This window comes from Arvicanthis niloticus, chromosome 2 (assembly GCF_011762505.2).
Source record: "Arvicanthis niloticus isolate mArvNil1 chromosome 2, mArvNil1.pat.X, whole genome shotgun sequence".
Taxonomy (NCBI): domain Eukaryota; kingdom Metazoa; phylum Chordata; class Mammalia; order Rodentia; family Muridae; genus Arvicanthis; species Arvicanthis niloticus.
In genome coordinates, this window is record NC_047659.1 from 9463497 (window position 1) to 9485771 (window position 22275).

Below are 22275 nucleotides of genomic sequence, written 5' to 3' on the forward strand. Positions count from 1 at the left end.
GTGGTGCTCTGCACCCGCCTTCGCTGGCACTTGTAGAGAAGCCGTAGCTGCCGGAAGCAGTTCCGCGGTGGCTGCCGGGATCGTGGTGATGTGGCCCCCCCGCTTCCCCCCTCCCCGCCCCGGGATGTCGGAAGAAACCAGGCAGAGCAAATTGGCTGCGGCCAAGAAAAAGGTAAAGCGCTCCGGGTCGCGGCCCCTTGACCCCACCCGAGCTTCTCCAACGGCAGGACCGAGACCAGTGTCCGATAATTTTCCGAGACACACGGGTAGAAGAACCCCTCTGCGCCCTGGGCTCCCCCAGTGAAGTCTTCTCAGCCAGCCCCGCCCCCTCAACAACCCAGCCCCCGCCCTATCAGTCGCCCCTAGGTGACTTTGGTCAGTGACACAGGGTCTCTTAGCCCTCGGCTCCGGACGCTCCAATTCTTACCTCTCTGGGCACCTGTCTCCAAGGACCTCGGTCCTGGCCCTGTAGGCGACTCGGGCGTTGGTAGTATGGAGTGGAATGTAGTTACGTCACAGTCCCCCTCGAAACTGTCATTACTACTCTGAGTCTGGTTTGGATTGCCCCACCTGCTCACCTAATGTTGTTGCCCCTTTTCCTGTTTCTCTGGTGGAGAACCCATTTCCACCTGGAAGGGAGCCCGAGTGTGGAATCTAGTGCGGAGACGCTTTAGGTCCCGCATTCCCTTAACTTAGCATAATGTGAGCACACAGCACTGTCAGTGTCCCTTGCTGACATGGAAGAACGGGTTTGGTTTGGATTGGGGTTTTTCAGTTTTCTGCTCTCTAGAGAGACTGTAATTTCTCTGGAGCAAAACGCATGTACGGTGTTGATCAGTTTCTTGGGGAACTGAACTTAACAGCTTAAAAATTCAGCCACATTGTCTTTTCAAACTGGGGTGATGAGAACTGCAGGATGCATGTGAGGCATCTCACGGGAAGCATCACTTTCCCACGCTTCTTTTGAGAGGAAAACCATTAAACTTGGGCATGGCATTTTCATAGATTTGTAGAGACTTCTCTCTGAAATGACACTGAGGCTGTACCCTTTCTGTTCCCATGTTCAATTAAGCTGTGCCTTCATGGTTTCCGCCTTTCTGTCATGTTGTACGGTTTAGAAAGTACTGCGTGTACCTTTAATACGTGTTGATAAAATGGCCCCAATGGAGTTAGGAGTGGAGCTAGTTGTTAGGGTGTTTGTCAGGTATCTACAAGGACCTGTTCAGTACTCAGCTTAGCTGCCAAGAGTGCTTGCCTACCATGTGTGAGGCTCCGGCTTGGATCCTGACATGTTGTTAACTGGGCAGAGCAATACATGCCTGTATTTCAGAGACTCTGGAGGTAGAGGCAGATGGATCAGGACTTCAAGGTTATTTTTATCTATATATGGAATTTGAGACCAGCTTGGTGTATGTCATACTCAATATTTGGGTTGGAGAGATGGTTCAGCAGGTAAAAGCACTTGTTGCTCCTGCAAAGGACCTGGGTATAGCTCCCTTCACCCACATGTCAGCTAACAACTATCTCCAACTCCAGTTCTAAGGGTTGTATATTATGCCCTCTTCTGGCCAGTTAGGTTACTGCATGTATGTGATGTAAAGACATACATGAGCCGGGCGGTGGTGGCGCACGCCTTTAATCCCAGCACTTGGGAGGCAGAGGCAGGTGGATTTCTGAGTTCGAGGCCAGCCTGGTCTACAAAGTGAGTTCCAAGACAGCCAGGGATATACAGAGAAACCCTGTCTCGAAAAAAAAAAATAAAAAGACATACATGTAGGCAAAAAAACAAACAACTACCCTCATATACATACAATCTTTTTAAAATTAAATTTAATTTTGTGTTTGTTTTTGATACAAGGTCTATGTATTCCTGGCTGGCCCTGAACTCAGATCTGCCTGCCTCTGCCTGCCTAGAACTGTGTGAAAGGTATGGGCCACCATATCCAGCAATCCTGGTTTGTTTTTTCTTTTTTTGAAGGGAAGTTGTGTTTATATGGCTCGGTAGTAGAATGCTGGCCTCTCAGGCATAGTGCGCCAGGTTCGATCTATAGCACAACAACAACAACAACAGAAACAAAAAGAAACCATCTACCTGAGGTTACATTGACAGTACTTTGGCTTTTGACAGTGAGGTGGCTCATTAGGTGAAGTACTTGCACACAAGCAGGAGTACCTGACTTGGATTTTGTAGACTCCATATAAAACCAGACACAGCAGCATGACTCTGTAAGCTCAGACGTTTTCTGGCTAGATGTATGGCACAGACAGAGTTATTAGAAGCCGAGGGGCCATAGATCCTGGTGTGTGTGGTAACAAGAGACTTGTCTGAGAGTGGAAAAGAGGAAGCAGTACGGAGGCTGTCCTCTGACATTGTTGTGTGCACTGTAACATGCCCGTGTACCCTCTCCCCTAGTACACAAGCATGCATGCATGTGTGTATACACACACATATCAGTTTTAAAGACACTGTCTTTGAGTATTATTCCCAGCACCCACATGATGGTTCACAATCATCTGTGATTCCGGTTCCAAGGGTTCTGACACGCCCTTCTGACTTCTGTGTACACCAGGTATACATGCAGTGCACGTGTGTGTGTGTGTGTGTGTGTGTGTGTGTGTGTGTATGGGCAAAACACTCATGCACATAAAATAAGAATAAAGACAGGGTCTTCTGTTATATCCTTGGTTGGCCTGGAACTTGCTATGTAGACCAGGCTAGGCCAGGCTAGGCTAGCCTCATCTCATCACAGAGATGCATCTGCCTCTGCTTTAAGGGATTAGATTAAAGGTGTGCACCAGCCAGAGACAATGTTCTGAAAAGAGGAGTGTGGTTTAAGGTCCAGGATATAGTTCTTGTCTTCTGGTTCATGTATTTGCTTGTTGTCTTCAGAGACTGGGGATCACTGTGGAGCCCAGGCTGCTGGGGCGCCTGGGCTGCTGCGGAGGAGCCCCCTCACGCCCCTGCCTCTCCCTGGAGTTGGGATTATAGATGGGTAACAGCCCACCCAGCCAGTTCTTTCCGACTAAATGTTTACGCTCTGATCTCTACCTCTAGATTTTCCCCATGGGAGCCGCAAACCCCAGAGCAGGGCATCAGAAGATTGAGTTTGATTCCGTGTCTGCCTCTGTGTGTGTGTGTGTGTGTGTGTGTGTGTGTGTGTGTGTGTGAGCATGTGTATATGTTGCTGGGATGGGAACTTAGGGCCTCTTGAATACTAGGCAAGCATTCCACTGAGCTGCATTCCCAACCCAATTACTGCCTTTTTAGCCATGCCATTTCTTCTGCCATTCAGAGGTCATTACTATACCTTGTAAAATCGTGGAACATGAGAGTATTTTTATAGGGGACTGGAGAGATGGCTCAATGAGTTAAGAGTGTTCTTCCAGAGGACCCGGGTTCAATTCCCAGCACCTGCATGGCAGATTACAACTGCCTGTAACCCCAAGATCTGACACCCTCACACAGATATACATGCAGACAAAACCCCAATGTACATTAAAATAAAAAGTACTTTTATAAAAACAGCATAGAAAGAAACTGGGTGTGAAATATTCCACTATGTGGAATACTTGCCGAACTAGCACAAGGGCTTAGGTCTGATCTCCAGGACTGTATAAACCAGGTGTGGTGGCACACACTTGTAATCCTGGTGCTTTCAGAAGTTCAGGCAGGAAGATCAGATGTTCAGAGTCACCCACATCCACAGAGTGAGTTAGTGCCCGGCCTGGGATCGTGAGACAACGTCTTAAACAGAAACACCAAGCAAAAAACTGAATAAACTGGAAGGCCAGAGTCGAGGCTGTGAGTGTGGAGCAAATGGCCTTTATTTCTTTCTGTTCTCCTTTCCACAGCTGAGAGAGTATCAGCAGAAGAACAGCCCGGGTGTCCCTGCAGGAGCAAAGAAGAAGAAAAAGATTAAAAATGGTCATAGCCCAGAGAGAAGCACTGCCAGTGATTGTCAGTCACCAGAGAATGTGAGTCCAGGCCAGCAGATTCCTGGGGAATGGGGGCGGTGGGAAGAAGGGAGGGCTGTGGTTCAGGTGGAAATGTCAGGTACTGGTTAAAGATTCTGGCTTTGAGGGCTTGGAGCCTAGTTCAGTGGTAATGAACTAGGGTTCGCCTCACAAGGGACCCTGGGTTTTATCTCAGCACAGAAAAATAAAATCTGAGTATGAATTCTATTTCTCCATCAGTTAGAAATATGACTTTAGGGCAAGTTGTTTAAACTCTTTGAGCCTCTTTTTACATATCTATACAACATCGGTAATATTTTTAATGTATATCTATAAAGTTTAAGTGAAGTTTATTGCAGTTGTTTTTCTGCTAATTCCCCAGGGTCTGCTGTGGAGTTAACAGTGAGCCCACAATAGGTACTGTGTGATTTTTTTTGGTTTGGGTAGAAACCAAGCCAGAGGGAACTTCATTGTTCTCAGGCTGCCAAAAAGGAGCCATCAGTAAGTGGAAATCTGAGTGTTAAGTCCATCATTGTCATGAGCTTGCTGGGTTACCTCAGGAAAGTCCTACCCCACACACACACACTTAGTTCTTTCATCTGACAGGATGATGGTGGGTTGGCTTATTGTTTTACAGACTCTCTTTTTAGCTATATTGTGGCACTGTAAAAGAGAAGTCTTATTTGAGAGTTTGGTTTTAAGGTGGACATGGAGACTGGGGCCTTTACAGATTTCTCTGTCCAATCCTGGGTCTGTGGAAAGGGTCTTGTATATGTTGAGTTTCTGCCTTGGTCAGGTGTAATGACTGCGTCCCTTGGGGACTCTTGCTCACTCTGAGGGCTGCCTCTGACAAGGTAGCAGGTGGCTGCTTGGAAGGATGGCACAGGCTTGGGTGCTGATCTGTGCTCCTGAGTATTCCGTCTCCCTGACTGTTTCTCTTCTTCCTGCCCTGACTTTCTTGCTCCCCCCAACCCCTATTTCTTCTCTCCCTCCCCACAACCCCCGCCCTTCTTTTCCCTTCTCGCCTGCTGTAGATTCAGGACATTCTGAAGGTGTTGGTGTCCGACCTTAACCGTTCCAATGGGGTCTCGCTCCCCCCATTAGACAAGAGGAAGGTGAGGCAGTGCCGAGACTCCCTCTGGCTTGCTCTCCCAGCCGTGCATGTCACATAGGCCTCCCTGTTTGAGGGCTCCTCTGCCACTGGCTTACTTCGTGTTGCCTCGGTTAAGCGTCAGCCCCTGTGTCTGCTTTCTCAACTGCTTGCTTGATTGGGTTTTTTTCTTTCCCTGTATTATTTCTCATCTTAGATAAAATGAGACCCACCTTGAAAGTTAGAGCTAATTGGGGAAACAACTTTCAGATCAGATGTGTGAGACTAGAGTTTATTAATGCCTACCATGGTACTGTCAGACTGGGACAGATGGAACACAAAAACACTTTTCAGGTCTTGCCCTCTGGACATCTGTCTATAAAAAACTAGACCATAGAAGTTTGTGGTTCTTTTTTATGAACTCATTTTCGTTTGAAACTTAGGAACATAGGTTATGAGAAAGTGAATTTATAGTAGTTTCTGGGATTAAGACTTTATTCTAAGAAACTCTCAACAGGCAGGGGTGGCACATGCCTTTATGCTCAACACTCTGAAGGCAGAGAGGCAGGCAGATCTCCGAGTCTAGGGAGGAAGTGGCCAGCCTGGTCTGAAGCCCTGTGTAAAAAAACAAAACAAAACAACCAGCTGTGGAACATGTAAGGTTAACTCACAAATGAGTGACCAGGAGAAGCTGCCCTCAGCCTCTGTCCTTGATAGGAAGAAGCTTTGTTGAACAGTGACAGAGGTAGATGAACAAGCCAGGTGCAGTAGTCCATGCCTGGGAACCCAGCACTCTGGAGGCTGAGACAAGAGGATGGCAGGTCCCAAGACAGCCTGGGCTACATAGTGAGAGCCTGTCTCGAGCCAATAACCAGACTAGATGTACAGGACAAGAGTTACATGATCTCCAGGATGCCTAATGTACTGAAAGAAAAGTTGGTTCCCAGTGGACTTGAGGCTGGAAAAGAGTCATTTGCAGCTACTTTGATGATGAAAGATGGGTCACATTCATGCACATGGAGAGCTGAAAAGCAGAGGAGCAGAGAGCTGACTGGCAGGCACTTTTCAGAGGCATGGGGCATCCACGTGCGACAGGACCTGTGTCACAGGGCTTACAGCTGGCCTCCTGGATATAACTTAGTACTTCTTCAGTTAACGTGTGCCAGGGGACATCCGCCAAACAAAAGGAGCAGGCTTCTGTCCAACTGAAGGAGTGGCCTGAGCCAAGGCCACATCCTGTTATGCTGGGTATGGACGGAATAAGGACTGGCAGGCTGTCATTGGGCTCTTTTTCAGCCAACACAATTGATCCTGGCCAGGTGTTGTGGTCTGCTCAGGTGCTGTGCCTCAGTACTCAGCTCAGAAGTGGCACATTGTGTGTATGGGGTCTGCTCAGGTGCTGTGCCTCAGTACTCAGCTCAGAAGTGGCACATTGTGTGTATGGGAGTGGGGGCCACAGATTTGTCCTTTGTTGTGCTAAGGAGTCAGTCACACAGAGCTGGGGCTTCAGTTTCCCCTTTGGGAAATACTCACCAGAGCACCCAGCCCCTCTGTTCCAGAAGTGAAGACTTTTCTTGTGTTTTTGAAAACTTTCTCGAATCAGTAACTGATTTTCTTTTTTTTCCTTTTTCTTTTTTTTCTTTTCTTTCTTTCTTTTTTTTTTTTTTTTTTTGTTTGTTTGTTTGTTTTTTCGAGATAGGGTTTCTCTGTGTAGCCCTGGCTGTCCTAGAACTCACTCTGTAGACCAGGCTGGCCTCGAACTCAGAAATCCGCCTGCCTCTGCCTCCCAAGTGCTGGGATTAAAGGTGTGCGCCACCACCGCCTGGCAGTAACTGATTTTCTACTCCGATTGGCATCTCCTGAGTAGAGATAAAACAGGAAGTTATGGAAAGATGGAAGTGGTTTCTGACAGGATGGAGCATTAGTTATGGAAAGATGGAAGTAGTTCCTGACAGGATGGAGCATCTTGAAGAGAGTGAAAACATTGTAAGAATCCATGCTTAGCTGTAAGACTTAAAATTGGGGAGTTACATGGTTGCTCACAAAGCCCTTGAGAGTTTCCCAACAGTGCATGGTGTCCTAGCTTATAATCCCTGCTTTTGGGAAGCTGAGGCAGAAAGGGGGTCTCAAGTTTGAGGTGACCTGGGCTCTATAGCAATTCTGAGGCAAACATAAACTTCAGAGAGACCCTGTTTCAAAACCTAAAACAAAAACCAAAAGGTACTCAGAAAAATATTTTTATTTATTTTTTGCCTCTCTGAATGTTACTAGTCTTAGAGATGTATGTTTCTAAGATGCTACAAGACCCAAAGCCTAGGAGGGTCTGTTACTGAGAGTGCCACACCTCCAGACTGTCTTAGGTGTGGCCAGCTGCCACTGAACCCCTGGTCTTACCTGTTAGATTCAACTGTAGCTGTTGTCAAGGCAACTCCTGTGGGTGATTCAGAACTGACAGTCACATGAGTTGTAGAAACAGGTCACAGTAAACTCAAGAGAATGAGGCTCATGCTGACTTCCCAGAGGTCCTTTCTTATTTGCTCCAAGGAGGAAATTTGGTCATCATCTCAAGAGGCTGAGACTGAAGGCTACAGAAAGCAAGCAGCCTTTTCTTTGGAGAAGGCATGGCCACTTCCTCCCAGACCAGTCTTTCTGGACAGGCCTGGACCTTCTGTCCCTCTCCCTTTGTCCTTCCATCCTCTGTCTATCTGGACTGTTGGACATTAAAAGACCTCTAAGCCAGAGACATAGTCCTAAGCAAAGCCTGAACTACCAGGCATAGGGGTGCATGCCTTTAATCCCAGAACTTGGAAGGCAAAGGCAAGCAGATCTCTGTGAGTTTGAGGCCATCCTGGTCTACAGGGTGAGTTCCAGGACAGCTGGGGCTACATAGTGAGACCCTGTCTCAGAAAATAAAACAAACAAGTGAGGCCTGAGCCTGAGGAGCAACTGGGTATAGCTAGTCAAACAGATAGTTCTGCCAGGGACGTGGGGAGACTTCTACAAACTGCCATATCTGAAATCCTAGGATTGGTCCCAGCCTGCTTTTCCTAAGAAACTCACGTGATCTCCTAGATACTGCAAGCCAAAGGGCAGCCACTGACTCTGCTTTATCCAGTTGTTCTGAATCGATAAACACAGCCAGTGCATGGGTCTGGGAGGAGGGAAGGCAGGAAAGCAAGAGGAGAGGGGAGAATGGTTATGTTAACTATGATGAGTCCTCCCAGGAGCAAGGCCTAGAGTCAGGGGCAGTTAGCTCTCTGCCTCCTGGCCTTGGCACTTCTTCTACCTGCTGTGGCTGCCACAGGTCAGAGCTCCAGAGGGAACTAGGTCCTTGGGTGTTCAGGAAGAAGACCCTGCAGCCCCTGCTTTGAGCTCTGGTCCTTCAGAATTTAACTAGGTGGCCTGAGGCCTGGACAGGCCATGTCTGTACCCCAATAGCTCCCAGCATGTGCGACTGTCCTGTGCCTGCTGCTGTGCTATCCCGCTTGCCCCATCACCTCATGTCCGTGGCAGTGAAGCACTTCTCTCCCACATGGTCTTCTAACCCTCCTGCTCTGTTCTGTGACAGGTGCCCACAGACCACACTGCTCCTGCACCGCCAACTGCTGCTACTGACACTATGTTCCTTGGCGTCCCTTCCACTGATGCTGATCTCACTCAGGTTTGTGCTTCTCCCCTTTGCCTGCTGCCCACCTGTCTGCTTCCGGAAGGACTCCCAAAGGAAGTTCTTTGTTCTTCTCTCTTCAGAGGGCTTGGTCCAGGTGCTGCTCCTGGAGCCTGGCGTGGGGAGGCCACGATGGGGAAGGCTTGGGAAGATGGGTGTTGAGATGAATTTGGCCCACTGTGTCCCTGTGTGACAGAAAGCAGAAGCTGAATGTACCTTATCTCTTTCTACCCATACAGAGCCATGATGCTGGCAATTGCTCTAACCTCATGGAGGAGACCAGGTAAGTGTTTCCTGCTGAGGGCGTCAGGGCAGGCCTCTGCCCTTGAGCCCCGTTCCCATCAAACTGCCTGCACCCCTGACCTGAGGTCTCCTCCCTTAGGACGTTCTCATCGACTGAGAGTCTGCGACAACTTTCTCAACAGCTCAATGGCCTTGTGTCTGAGGTACCACAGGATTGGGGTCCAGAAAGAAGGTAGAAAGGAAAGGAAAGGATGGTGGAAAATGAGGCAGGGATTCCCGCGAGACTAATTCATGAGAGGCTTTTGTGATACTTGAGAAGACTTGGATTTGGACCACAATGGGCAATGAGCTTTTATCCTGGTGTGGAAAGTCCGAGGTGACAGCTGTTGAGCGGTGGCAGGCTTGAGCCATGCGGGATAAGAGCCATGAGGAGTGGCACAAAGGGGGTGTGAGCGAGCAGGAAAGCAGATTCTGCTAGTTGAGGGGGAAGGAGGAGGCTACAGGGATTAGACACTGAGGGTCACAGAGCATCTCCATGTGAGGTATTGTCTCTCCTAGTCTACATCTTACATCAACGGGGAGGGCCTCACATCTTCCAACATGAAGGATCTGGAGGTGAGTGGCCTTGAATCATGGCCCAGCAACCCTTTACGCCAACCACCTATCTCCTCCTACAGGGACCTGGGTGCCCGCTGCCAGCTGAGACAGCCCACCACCCCCACCCCTAATGATGCTCTCTCTACCTTTCCCCCATCCCTCCTCCAACTCCTCCTCTCTGCATGCGCCTCAGAGCCGGTACCAAGAGCTAGCAGTAGCCCTGGACTCCAGCTATGTAACAAACAAACAACTCAGTAGCACGATAGAGGAATTGGTAAGAGTCCAGCGGGGTCCCTGATTCTTGCTGCCAGTCCTGGGCTTCAGTTTCCCTTTTGGGCTCTGAAGAAAGGGACTAGGGGGCTCCTGGGACCAAAGGGGGAATGGAAAACCTGGGGGCTTCAGTCTCGGCTGGAGGCACCCAGAGCATAGAGCATGCAGCATGGTCCTTGTTGCTCTCCTCTCTGCTTCCTTTATGTCCAGACTCCCTCCTGAGTCCGTGCCCTACTTGTCCTGAGTTTGGTGCCTCCAGCAGAAGGGAACACAAACCCAGTTGGTTGTCGGGACCCATGTCCTGCTGGCTTATCTCCTAATTTGCTCTTTGATTTTGGTCACACAACTCCCTGGGTTTGGGTTTCCTGTTGGCAGAATTGGAGGGTGTCAGAGACCTCTGTCCACTCTTAAGAGGCAAGAGTTTGAAAGCTCACTGACTGGTCAGAAACAAGTGCTCTCCATTCCTCTCCTGGTTGTGCCCACAAGACACGCTCAGTTTTAATTCAGCTCACTCTGCCAAGTCCCAAGTTGGCGGAGGGTGGTGATCCTTCTCACACTTGTTTCTAGAGCTACTGTCCTTTAGTGTGAACCCAGTTGCATAGTTGTGAGTGAGAGGCAGACACAACCCCCTGGAGTCTGAGCAGTTTCTCACTTCATTACCCGTGGGGCTGAGCACCTTTTCAAATCCATCCTCCTGCTTGGTCTGGGGCGTCGTGAAAGGGGCCAGTCCTAGTCAGTTTCCTTTGACTCTTCCCACAGAAACAGCAGAACCAAGACACTCTCAATCAACTGGAAAAAGTAATGTGATTTCTATGCTCCTTTCATGACCGATGGGGGTCGGGAGGCCTCAGAGTTGTAGGCCTTGGTCTTGCTTACTTCTCTCCTGGAGAAGACTCACTCCACAGGGTGTCCTTTATAGGATCCTTGATAACCTGGCCTCCTGGCGTGTCTGTCCTGGTGTCTTTGTCTGTCTGGGGGCTCGTCCCTTGGGCCGCCTCTTGCTTCCCCACTAATTGCTGCACTTCCTTGTGCCTGCAGGAGAAGAAGGATTATCAGCAGAAGCTGGCAAAGGAGCAGGGATCTCTCAGGGAACAACTGCAGGTGAGAGGTCTGGCCAGTGTCCCTGAGTCCTCTGGAGAGTGTTTCTCTCCTTTCTCTCAGCACTCATGGCCTTTTCTCCAAAGGTTCACATTCAGACCATAGGCATCCTAGTGTCTGAGAAGGCAGAATTACAGACAGCCCTGGCCCACACTCAGCAAGCAGCCAGGCAGAAAGCAGGTAGGACCTGGGCACCCTTCAGCCTCGTACTGATGCTGTGGCAGGCTTGAGGGAGGCTCCCTGGGGCTCCATCTAGACTTCTCTTGCTCCAGGAGAGTCGGAGGATCTTGCCAGCCGTCTACAGTCCTCCCGACAGCGTGTGGGAGAGCTGGAGCGAACACTGTCTACTGTGTCAACGCAACAGAAACAGGCAGACAGGGTAAGACAGGTCGCTTCTCTGGCCATCAGCAGCTTCCTGTTGGACAGTGAGCTTAAAGGGCTTTTCTGCATGGTCCAGTGTCTTGCTGCTGAGAGCTCAGCACACACCGTGCCATTTCTTGTTACTTATGTTGTGTGGTTGGTAGAAGCAACCTGGGGGTTGAGTCCCCTGCTGGGTAACTGGGGACTGTACAAGCGGACTACTGGATGCAACCCCTAGAGGCAGGTGCCTGCTGTGACCCTGCTGGTTGTGTGTGGTCTTGACCAAGTGCTACGAGATGGGATGAGTGCTTGTCTGTGAAAGTACAGATCTTAACATGGTACCATTTGTGGAGAGAGGAGAATGTGTGTGTACAATGTATGTAAACCATGGCTGAGAGGATTGGTAAACTCAGGGTTGGGAAGGGTGACGGTGAATGAATGGACCATCTGTTCAGAGGAGAGCCAGATTCAGACAGAAGTTAAATAAGAGAAGTATCCTCCTCTTAGCTGCAGTCCCCAGGGGAAAGGGCCTAGAGATTTAGACACCCCAAAATGTACAAGTCTCAGCTCTGTCTGCCTAAGTGATTTCAGGCCCGCACTTAGCCTTTGTGTACTGTTTCTGCCCAGTGGGGTGATGGCAACTGTTTGAGGTGCATGTGAAGGTTGGATAGGGTTGTTAGCAATCGGGCCTGGTAAAGTGCTCTGTGAACAATAGTAACAACACCAGTAGTGTCTGAGAGCTCCTGGCCCAATTCACAGAGAGCTAGCCCACTGTAAATGTCTTTTCTTTCTTTCTTTTTGTTTTTTTTTTTTTTTTTTTTTTTTGGTTTTTCTAGACAGGGTTTCTCTGTATAGTCTTGGCTGTTCTGGAACTCACTCTGTAGACCAGGCTGGCCTCGAACTCAGAAATCCACCTGCCTCTGCCTCCCCAGTGCTGGGATTAAAGGCGTGCGCCACCACCACCCCGGCATAAATGTCATTTCTTTAAAAAATTTATAATCCTCCTACCTCAGCATCCAGATGCTTAGAGTACAGTCTTATCAGCACACTCAGGTCTCAGACTCTGTCTCTATGGAGACACTAACTCATCCCTGTGGAGTTTTTAAATGTATAACTTTAAGGCTTATTTAGGTTTATTTGCTCGGGGTGTGTGTGTGTGTCTTGCCTTTATATATATGCACCAAATGCATGCCTGGTGCCTGCAGAGGGCAAAAGGCACTTGGATCTTCTGGAACTGGAGCCACTACGTCAGTACTGGGACCCAAACTGGGCTCTTCTGGAAGAATAACCATCTGCCCCTTTACTGAGGGTTTTTCTTTTTTTTAATTTTCTTTGTTTTTGTTTTGTTTTGTTTGTCTGTTTTCTGTTTGTTGTTGTTAGACAGGGTTTCCGTGGAGCTGTGGATAGCTTGGAACTCATAAGATACTCTGATCTTTGCCTTCTAAACGCTGGGGTTAACGATGTGCACCGCCATACCTTGCATGTGGTTTTGGTTTGTTTTTTGTTGTTGTTGGTTTTTTTGTTTGTTTGTTTATTGTGAAGCCTTAACTATCCTGAGCTAGCACTGTAGACCAGGCTGGCCTTGACCTCATAGAGATCCACCTGCCTTTGCCACGGAAGCACTGGGACTAAATGTGTGTGCCACCACTGCCATCATCCTGTTCATGAGTTCTTACTAAAAACAAAGGAAAGGCATTACTAGTGAGGTGGTGGCCCACACCTTTAATATCAGCACTTTGGAGACAAAGGTAGGCCAATCTCTGCAAATTAAGAACAGCCTAGTCTATGTAGAGAGACCCTGTCTCAAAAAGTAAAAAAAAAAAAAAAAAAAAATAGTAAGAGTCTTAGTAATAGTAGTAATAATAATAATAATAATAATAATAATAATAATAATAATAATACAAAGAATAATCCAGATGGAGTGGTCCATACCTGTAATCCCAGCACTTGGAAGAAAAAGGCAAGAGGATCTGGAGTTAAAGGCCAGCCCCAACTTCATGAAACTGTGTTTCATAAAACCATGTGTCATTGGGCAAGGTGACACATGCCTGTGATCTCAGCACTGGGAAGACCGAGCGAGGCTGGAGGGTTCAAGGTCAGCTTGTAAATTCTAGGCTCTCCTGGATCCCTCAGACTGTTTGGGAAGAAAAATTGAAGAAGTGCTAGGTGTTGTTGATCAGTAGGAGAGCAGTTGACCTATCTGTAAAAGGCTTGAGTTTGATCCCAGCCTTGCAAAAAAAATAGTATTAATGAAAAACAAAAGGCCTGGTAATTAAGAGCACTGACTGCTCTTTCAGAAGACTCAGGTTTGATTCCCAGTACCCATGTGGTGCTTCACACCTGTCAGTAACTCACATTTGTGGAGCACAGACATATATGTAGACAAAACACCAATACATATAAAATAAATAAAACAAAGCAACCCTGAAGGCTGTGACCAGTGGTGTGCACCTTTGGTCCCAGCTACTGGGGAGGCTGATCCGTCTCAGCCCAGGAGTTTGAAGCCATCTTAGATAACATAGTGTGACCCCACCTTAAAAACAAAACAAACACACAGAATCACAAATGAGACTTAGAGATGTAGACATGCCGTGGGAGAAGGCCAAGTGTGATTAGGGAGAGGAAACGTCACCGTGGAACATCACCGGGGCCGTTGGTGTTGTGCAAGTTGCTGCTTCAGCCTGCCTGGTCCAGACTCTCTTTCTCTCTCTGCAGTACAACAAGGACCTAACCAAAGAGCGAGATGCCCTCAAGCTGGAGCTGTACAAGAACAGGTAAGAATGGCAAGGAGGCTGGGCTCTCTGCAGCCTCGGTGTGGAGTGTGGACACTCAACGGAGTCAGTTTTGGGTTTGTGTGGAGCTGTGCTCTGGTCCCAGCCATGCTCCTGACTCATGGCATGGCCCCAGGTCACTCAGTCTCTCTGAGGCCTGTCACTTGTGACTCAGTGCTTTGTCCTGTGGCTGTGCGGCCAGGCTCATGCTGCACTCTGAAATGGGTTCCTTTCTGTTCTTGGTTCCTTCCTTTCTGCTCTGCCTCTGACCACAGCAAAAGTAATGAGGACCTGAGGCAGCAGAACTCAGAACTGGAAGAGAAACTTCGAGTCCTGGGGGCAGAGAAAGCAGCTGCACAGTTGGGGGTGGAGGAGCTGCAGAAGAAGTTAGAGATGTCAGAGCTGCTGCTGCAACAGGTGAGAGGCACAGCCTCGCCCCTAAGGCCCAGGCACACAGTCTGTGGCTCCTTGGGGGTGACCTGCAGCCAAGGGCTGGACACTTTGGAACCTCCTCCTGTCCTGTGGTAATATTATTTACTAATTGTTCAACAGTGGAACCCTGGCCACACCGTGTATCTGTTATCTCAGTAGTGCTTAGATGGCTGTTGCATCTTTATTTTTATTTATTGATGCTGCTGTTGAGGCAGAGTCTTATCAGTAGCCCAGTGTGACCTGTAACTCACCAGGTGAGCCTTGAACTCATGATAATCCTCCTTCCTTAGCCTTCCAAGTGCTGAGGTTGCAGGCATGAGCCCGCATGCCAGCTGAAATGCCATCATTCTGTCTCATTTGAATGTCCATGCAGGAGTCCGCTTAGCTCCTCCTGACATTTTCTCATATGGCAATGACACGGGGACGTCATCCTAGCTCACATTCTTGTAGGGAGCACTGCAGCAGAGCAGCACGGGCTTCCAGACCTGACCCCTCATTTCCCCTATACAGTTCTCTAGCCAATCTGAGGCCTCTGGCGGTAATGAGCAGTTACAACAGGCCATGGAGGAGCGGGCTCAGCTGGAGACCCATGTCGGCCAGGTGAGGATCTGAGCGGGGAGGGGAAGGGCACGACTCCCGATGGCCAAGGGCAGGTAAGGACCAGTGACAGCCCTTCGTAACTTGTACATTGACTGATGCAGCTGATGGAGTCACTGAAGCAGCTCCAGGTGGAGAGAGACCAGTATGCAGAGAACCTGAAAGGAGAGAGTGCCATGTGGCAGCAGAGGGTACAGCAAATGGCGGAGCAGGTGAGGCCTCGCCTCTGGTGTCTTTGCTCTTCCTGAGCGTCAGTGTGGTGCATCTGAGGGGTTAGGGGCTTTGGTTTTGCAGAGGTGGGACTGGGGAGGGATGGTGCCTGGGATCTCCAGCGCCCCCTGTGCCTTGGGCAGGTGCACACACTGAAGGAAGAGAAGGAGCACAAAGAAAGTCAGGTACAAGAGCTGGAGACCAGCTTGGCCGAACTCAGGAGTCAGATGGGTGAGTAGGGCAAGGGTGACCTGAGAGTGGGAGTGGGTCAAAGGGTCATGAAGATGGCTCCCATTGCCCTGTTGGGCAGGTGGGTGTAAGAGCATTACAATAGGGGCAAAGGCTCTCTGCCAGTACCGACCAGGTGACAAGCCTTGTCATCTCTGAGTATGTGCCTTTCTGTGCAAAACAGGGTGGCATGCCTACAGCTACCCCTCTGCAGGTGACTGAGCATCAGAGAACTGTACTAGAGTACTTGAAACACTTAGCTTACCTGAGACCTTGACAGAAAAGAAGCCAAAGCTTAGGGCAGGGAGCCCGACTCACAGTGGAGGCAAGAGAGGATCCCCTCACTGCCTGCTTCCTTTCTCAGAGGAGCCACCGCCCCCGGAGCCGCCAGCTGGGCCCTCTGAGGCCGAGCAGCGGCTGCAGGGAGAGGTCGAGCAGCTGCAGAAGGAACTGGAGAGTCTAACGGGCCAGCTGCGGGCCCAGGTGCAGGACAATGAGAGCCTGAGCCACCTGAACCGGGAGCAGGAGGGGCGGCTGCTGGAGCTGGAGCGGGAGGCCCAGCACTGGAGCGAGCAGGCAGAGGAGCGCAAGCAGATCCTGGAGAGCATGCAGAGTGACCGCACCACCATCAGCAGAGCGCTGTCGCAGAACCGCGAGCTAAAGGAGCAACTGGCCGAGCTGCAGAACGGCTTTGTCAGGCTGGTGCGGAGCCCGAAGGCCCTCCTTGCTCACAGGGAACACACTCACTCCTTTTGGTCAGCACCCACAAGGGATGGGGTGCTGTCTACCTCACATGAGGTGGTAGTGGCGAAGGCACCCATGATCCAGAGCCCTAGGGTGTGTGGGAATGATCCAGCAGCCTTCCCTGCTCTGTGGGAGGGAGCACACATGCAATTCTGGGGACCCCAGCCACATCCGGTCCTACTGACTGCTGCTTTCCGTTCAGACCAACGAGAACATGGAGATTACCAGTGCGCTGCAGTCAGAGCAGCATGTCAAGAAAGAGCTGGCCAGGAAGCTGGGAGAGCTGCAGGAGCAGCTGGGAGAGCTGAAGGAGACGGTAAGGCCTACCACAGGTGACGGCCACCGGACTTGGGGAAGGTGGGTACAAGGCTGTCACAGATTAGCTACAGCCTGGAGCAGGTAGCCCTAGACTGCTCTTCATCAGTGGCGAGGCCGGAAGCTGCCGTTTTATAGTTGTAGGTTATCCAAGGCTCTGGGTTCAGGCTGGATGCACAGCCATGTGTTCAAATGCTTCCTGTCTTCCGACCCATTCACTGAACTGAAACCATGAGTTTCCTCATAGAGGTGTTAAAGGTTAAATGAGAGAATCGGCATAAAGTATCGGGCACTAGTAGTTTGTACAGAACAGAATGGGTTGGTCCCATCTGCTTTTCCACTCTTGGGACCTAAAGTGGTGAGAAAGGTGTCCCTGAGAGGAGACTGGGTACAAAGGCAGGTGCTCAGGCTGTGGCCGCCAGCACTGCCTGCCCTCAGCTCTAGTCTTCCTGCAGGTGGAGCTGAAGAGCCAAGAAGCACAGGGTCTGCAGGAGCAGCGAGACCAGTGCCTGTTGCACCTGCAGCAGTACGCTGCTGCCTACCAACAGCACGCGGTGGCCTATGAGCAGCTGACCTCTGAGAAGGAGGCCTTGCACAAGCAGCTTCTGCTGCAAACACAGCTCATGGACCAGCTGCAGCATGAGGAGGTACAGGGCAAGATGGCAGCTGAGATGGCCCGCCAGGAGCTGCAGGAGGCCCAGGTGAGGCAGCTGTTAAGGCTGGGCCCAGGGGGAGGACCTGGCCACTTCTATGCCTTCTCACTCTGTCCTGGCCCCTTAGGAGCGCCTAAAAGCTACCAGCCAGGAGAACCAACAGCTTCAAGCTCAGCTGAGCCTCTTGGTCCTCCCTGGGGAAGGTAAGACTGACTGCCCAGGAGGAGAGGACTAGAGTTGATGTATTTGGAGAAGCTTTGATTGGGCATTTTCTAGTCACTACCTGGCCCCAGGGTATACAGTGGGGATACAGAGGTGGGTCTCTGAGCTCTTCTCCTGGAGTCCACTCTGTCTACCTACTGGGATTATTAGAGGAGACAACCTACTGTTTGCCCCCAGGAGATGTGGACCAGGAGGAGCAAGATGAGGAGGTTCCTCAGCCCAGTCTGACCATCCCAGAAGACCTAGACAGTAGAGAGGCCATGGTGAGCTGGCTCTGTCTTGCCCCTTCTGTTTTTTACCTCTGTGGTCCTTGGTTTTCTGCCCTCTGATGTCTTTTGATTTCACTTTGCACCTGGGAGCAGTGGTCAGTCTCCCATCTGGGAACAGATGCTCCCTCTCTCCTTGCCCACTTTGTCCTGAACATTTCCCTGAGAGGCACACCTCCCTCTTGTGTGCAGGTGGCATTCTTTAATGCCGCTATAGCTAGAGCTGAGGAAGAGCAGGCCCGACTACGTGTGCAGCTGAGAGAGCAGAAGGCACGGTGCCGGAGCTTGGCTCACTTGGCAGCCCCAGTCCAAAGCAAGCTTGAAAAGGAGGCAGTGGTCCCCAGGAATGTGGATGACTCTGCATCTGAGGAGAGTAACCAGGCCCTCCATGTAGCCATGGAGAAGCTGCAGGTGAGTTTGTCTGTTGGGGCTAGGAGGGTGGGGGCCAGCCAGGGCTCCTGAGTCCCTGAAACCTCTCTCCTGGCTCCAGAGCCGCTTCCTGGAGGTCATGCAGGAGAAAGTGGAGCTCAAGGAGAGGGTGGAGGAGCTTGAACATTGCTGTATCCAGCTTTCTGGAGAGACAGACACCATTGGTGAGCTAGAGCCCAGCCTAAGGCAGTGGGGGTTGTGCATGGGACAGGTTGGGGGAGCCACAGTGTGAGAGCCTTGTCACCTGCCTGCCACCCCACAGGAGAGTACATTGCCCTTTACCAAAACCAGAGGGCAGTGCTGAAGGCTCGGCATTTGGAGAAGGAAGAATACATTAGCCGGCTGGCTCAGGACAAGGAGGAGATGAAGGTAAGCCTCACATTTCTGTCGTCCAGGCCTGGCAAGTCGGGGCTGGGCTGTTCAGACTGACCTCTTCCTCTTTAGGTAAAGCTGCTGGAGCTTCAGGAGCTGGTGCTGAGGCTTGTGAAGGAGCGCAATGAATGGCAGGGCAAGTTCCTGGCAGTCTCCCAGAACCCTGTTGATGTGCCCACCCCAGTGCCCACAGGCTCCCAGGAATTCGGCACTGCTGACCAGCAGGGTGGTGAGTAGAGCTGCTGTCATGGGAGCCCACAGAGGGGAAGATGCCCCCATGGCATACAGGGCCATGACCCCTCCTCCTTTGCTCTCTCTGAAGACCTCAGGGAGGTGAGCCTGGCTGACGATCCAGAGCCTGCACAAGGAGAGGCAGGGGTGCTTGCCCCCCATGAGAATCCCACTGCACAGCAAATCATGCGGCTGCTACGTGAGATCCAGAACCCCCAGGAGCGCCCAGGCCTGGGGAGCAACCCCTGCATCCCCTTTTTCTACCGTGCTGATGAGAACGACGAGGTGAAAATCATGGTTGTGTGAAGACTGGCGACCAAAGCCTCACCAAGGGCAGCCAAGAGTTCTGCCCCAAGCCGCTCCCTTCCTCAGCCACCCTTATCCTTACAGTAATAATAAGGTCAGACTCCACCCCCTCCAGGGGCTGGGGAAGTAGCTCAGTTGGTAGAGTGCTTGCCTGCCGTGCACACAGCCTTGGGTCCCCAGCACCTCTGAAAAGGCTAGACCTGTAATTTGAGCGCTTGGGAAGTGGGAGAATTGGCCATCTTCATCTACCTAGTGAGTTTGAGACCACACTGGGCTACGTGAGACCCTATCTGAAAAACCGAAAGATTGGACTCCTGTCTTAATGGGGGATACAAACTGGTACAGCTCTTCCTCTTAGCCAGGGCAGTTCTACTGTGTAAACTGCTGTTAGAGAAAGAGTACCAGAGACTCAGTGACTGGGCGCTGGGTGGCCTGAGGGCTTCCTCACTGAAGAGGGACTCAGTCCTTACTCAGGACACTGGGGCAGAACAGTTTGGCAGCATTCTCACACCCAGGTGCAGCACGAGCTGGTAGATCAGCCTAGCCTTCAGCAGGGCTCCTAAGTTTTCACCAGGTCAATCCTTTTCCTCCGCACCCCATTTTATCTTCATTTTCTTTACATAGTGTCTCACGTAGCACAGGCTAACCCTGAAATCACTACGTATTGAGCTGATCCCCTGCCTCACCGCTGTGCCTGGTGGTTGGCAATGCTAGGCAAGCACTCTACCAAGTGATTTACCCCCAGCACTACCTGCCTTTTTTCTTTGTGTGGTGATGCTGGGGATGGAACCCAGGGCACAGCATGTCCCCAGACCAACTCCCATCTTCTTAGAGGCACTTTAGGGCAGTGGGGCTGGGCAGCATTTTTATGGGTCCCGAGGCAGTTGGAGCTAACTGCCTCAGGAAGGCATCCCACTGAGGAGGGCTTCCATCTTTTTGAGGCACTTTGGGACAGGGAAAGTGGGTACCATTCTCTCAGGCCTTATGACAATTGGGTAACTACGCCAAGCAGGACAGAGGCTGCTGGGGCGAGGTGGGCTTCCCCTCCCCTGGTGTACATATTGTACCTGTGTACCATTTTGTATATTCCGGGGTAGGGACACCCCTGTATTATAGTGGAGGTTGGAGCTGGCAAGTGGGGAAGAGCTTCTAATCATTTGGGGCTGGGAAACTATTTATTGGTAGTGTTAGGTCAGAGGCTAGGAGGCGGAGACGAGGTTACGGCACCTGCTGATGCAGCTCCTCTTTATTTTGCTTTTTACTTGGGAAATAAATGGATTTAGCCATATTGCTGGACCTGGGTGTTCATCACTGGTTCTGGGGTTAGCCTCGGGTTGGCACTGAGCAGGGAATGTGTCCTGCCTGGAGAGAGCAGGCTTCTGGCCTGTGTGGAGTCCAAGGTCTGAAGTGCCTAGCAGGGCTGATTGACACCCGTCACCTGTACACGGCTTATTGAAGCCTAGGGATCCCAGGGGGAGTGCCAAGGGGCTACAGCCGCAGGCCTTCCTCACTGGGTAAGGGAATCAAGCCTGACTTATGCATAGGTGGAACTCAGGGTGCAGCAACTAAGGGTGCTGACTTCCAGGCCAGGCCTTTTACATTCTGTCCCCCTCTCCCCTAGCCTGGCCATACATGGGGCCTGTTTTGTTCTTAGGCCACTCACAGCATTCTGGCTGAGCTCATGATACTGCCTCCTAGTGGTGAAAGCAGGATTCATAGGATTCACTGTATAGCACCTTAGCAAGGGCTTTTCCTCACCCTCCATTCAGTGCCCAATTTACACCTTCCCCTCCCCTCAGCCCCAGAGAATACAAACCAGAGGTACACGCAATTCCCCACTATCCAGAAATGGGTTTTATTCTCAGCCAAGAGACAGAAAGACTGGTGGCCATCAGAGAACTGCACAGCTGCTGGTGCAGCATCCCCTTGCTGCAGGGTGGGGATGGCCAAGGGCATGGCTGTCCACAGGCCAGGAGGACAGGGAGGCTCACTGGAGGTGGCACATTGGAAGGGGGCGGGGGTGTCAGGATGACAGCGTTCCCTTGTAGTTGGGCCACAAGACTCCACAAGGACAGCATGGTGGTTGATTCTGACACTACAGGCGAGGCTGTGTCAGCCATATATATGTATATATAGGTATATATAGGTATATTTATAGATATTTATAGAATGTCGCAGGAGCAATACCACAGAGGGGCACAAGTTTTCACCAACATCACACCTGGATGTGTCAGCTCACCACTACAACAGACTAAGTCACAGATGATGAATAGGACGCTTTGGGGCCGGGGGAGCCACTGTCAAGTCACAGAACAGCTGTCCAGGCAGGCTTGGTAAGGGAGGTCTCCGAGGAGTAGGAGGGATCTGGTTAGAGGTCGAAGGGGGGCCTGGGGCTCTCAGGACGGGACGGACTTGCCTGACCCGATCGGCTGGCAGTTGGAGAGAAAGCCAAGAGAGAACCGAAGAGAGAAAAGGAAGGAGAGCTGGTAAGGCAAGAGCAGCCACCTCCAGCAGAGGCAGAGGGGATGAGGCAGGTGTGGATGTGGGCAAGGTTCCCGGAAGAGAGGGACAGTTGATGAATGAAAGAGGGAAGATGGGGTGCTGGGCCGTAACTAGCAGGTAGTCTGGGTAGAGGCTGGGTGGCCCTCTCTTGCCACACACACGGCCTCTCACACACCACCCAGGCAATGCACCACAGGGCCTCCCTCTTTTTCTGCTCACTCTGTCTCCCATCTCACTGGCTCAGGGCCACCCCAAGCCTCAGGGAGTCCCATGTAACAGCCATGAGGCCAGAAGTGCTTGAACCAGGAGATGAAAGCTAAAGGGGATGGCTGGAGGGAGCTCTGGAGGCCCCTCAGGTGGTCAGAAAGCCCAGGAGTCCTCTGAGGGGACCCTGGGAAGGCTGGGAGGCAGGCAGCCGAAGCCTGTGGCCACAGACTTATAAGTCTAAGAGGGGAGCCTCCGCTGGTCGGGGGGCTGCAGGTCGCGTAGGTGAGGCTGGGCCCTTCCTGCTGGGGAAAAGCAGAAGGGTGAGCGTCAATGGCTGGGGAAGAGTTGGGACGGTAACTGAGAGATCTGTGGCCAGCCAGGCAGAACTCAAGTCGACTCGCCCAGTCAGTAGACACTGCAGTGCTTTTGGCTAAAAGGCACAGGTCACTCTGAAAACGGGTCAAATATAGGAGCTGATGGGTTGGCTCTGTATCTGGGGCTGAGGAGGTGTAGC

General features: G+C 51.1%; 2 protein-coding genes and 1 long non-coding RNA gene across 28 annotated transcripts in view; 1 reads left to right on the plus strand and 2 right to left on the minus strand.

Moving 5' to 3' along the window:
• Positions 1-22: 22 nt before the first annotated feature.
• Golga2 (golgin A2) lies at positions 23-20340 on the plus strand. Of its 9 annotated transcripts, none has more exons than XM_034493901.2 (27): positions 23-172; positions 3853-3975; positions 4989-5069; positions 8613-8705; positions 8948-8991; positions 9091-9154; positions 9510-9566; positions 9742-9822; positions 10578-10616; positions 10857-10919; positions 11003-11096; positions 11189-11295; positions 13992-14050; positions 14323-14464; positions 14990-15079; positions 15181-15288; positions 15430-15517; positions 15879-16216; positions 16461-16574; positions 17029-17274; positions 17354-17429; positions 17626-17711; positions 17907-18125; positions 18205-18307; positions 18406-18512; positions 18588-18744; positions 18838-20340. In XM_034493901.2, exons 1-27 carry the CDS (start codon positions 89-91, stop codon positions 19050-19052), a joined length of 3078 nt encoding a protein of 1025 aa, XP_034349792.1. In that variant the 5' UTR covers positions 23-88; the 3' UTR covers positions 19053-20340. The 9 variants fall into 9 exon arrangements, with proteins under 9 accessions (XP_034349792.1, XP_034349793.1, XP_034349798.1 ...); XM_034493902.2 differs by having other exon boundaries at positions 17629-17711; positions 18838-19202; XM_034493907.2 differs by lacking the exon at positions 9742-9822 and having other exon boundaries at positions 17629-17711.
• On the minus strand, positions 7438-8854 carry LOC143441269 (uncharacterized). Its single transcript, XR_013108519.1, has 3 exons — positions 8738-8854; positions 8105-8195; positions 7438-7475 (listed from the first exon to the last, which is right to left on the minus strand). It is a non-coding gene; the product is annotated as an uncharacterized LOC143441269 (long non-coding RNA).
• A 543-nt stretch (positions 20341-20883) lies between the features above and the next one.
• The window catches only part of Dnm1 (dynamin 1), a 43399-nt gene continuing 42007 nt past the window's right edge, over positions 20884-22275 (minus strand). For 5 of the 18 annotated variants that reach the window (XR_013108517.1, XR_004606162.1, XM_076928492.1 and 2 more), the window contains one exon: positions 20884-21481. Coding sequence is in view for 8 of the 18 variants with exons in the window: in XM_076928492.1 (XP_076784607.1) it covers positions 21421-21481 (61 nt within the window). In the remaining 10 variants the exon portion in view is untranslated. Of the gene's footprint in view, positions 22064-22275 lie in introns of all 18 variants that reach the window. The other 13 variants (XM_034494983.2, XM_076928493.1, XM_034494984.2 and 10 more) reach the window with 8 other exon arrangements.

Excerpts from the sequence above, each read along its gene's own strand:
- Golga2 (XM_034493901.2), top strand. The coding sequence starts at position 89 with ATGTGGCCCCCCCGCTTCCCCCCTCCCCGCCCCGGGATGTCGGAAGAA. Across the intron at positions 18,126-18,204 it reads TAGCCATGGAGAAGCTGCAG|AGCCGCTTCCTGGAGGTCAT; the intron begins GTGAGTTTGTCT and ends TCCTGGCTCCAG. Across the intron at positions 18,513-18,587 it reads AGGACAAGGAGGAGATGAAG|GTAAAGCTGCTGGAGCTTCA; the intron begins GTAAGCCTCACA and ends CTTCCTCTTTAG.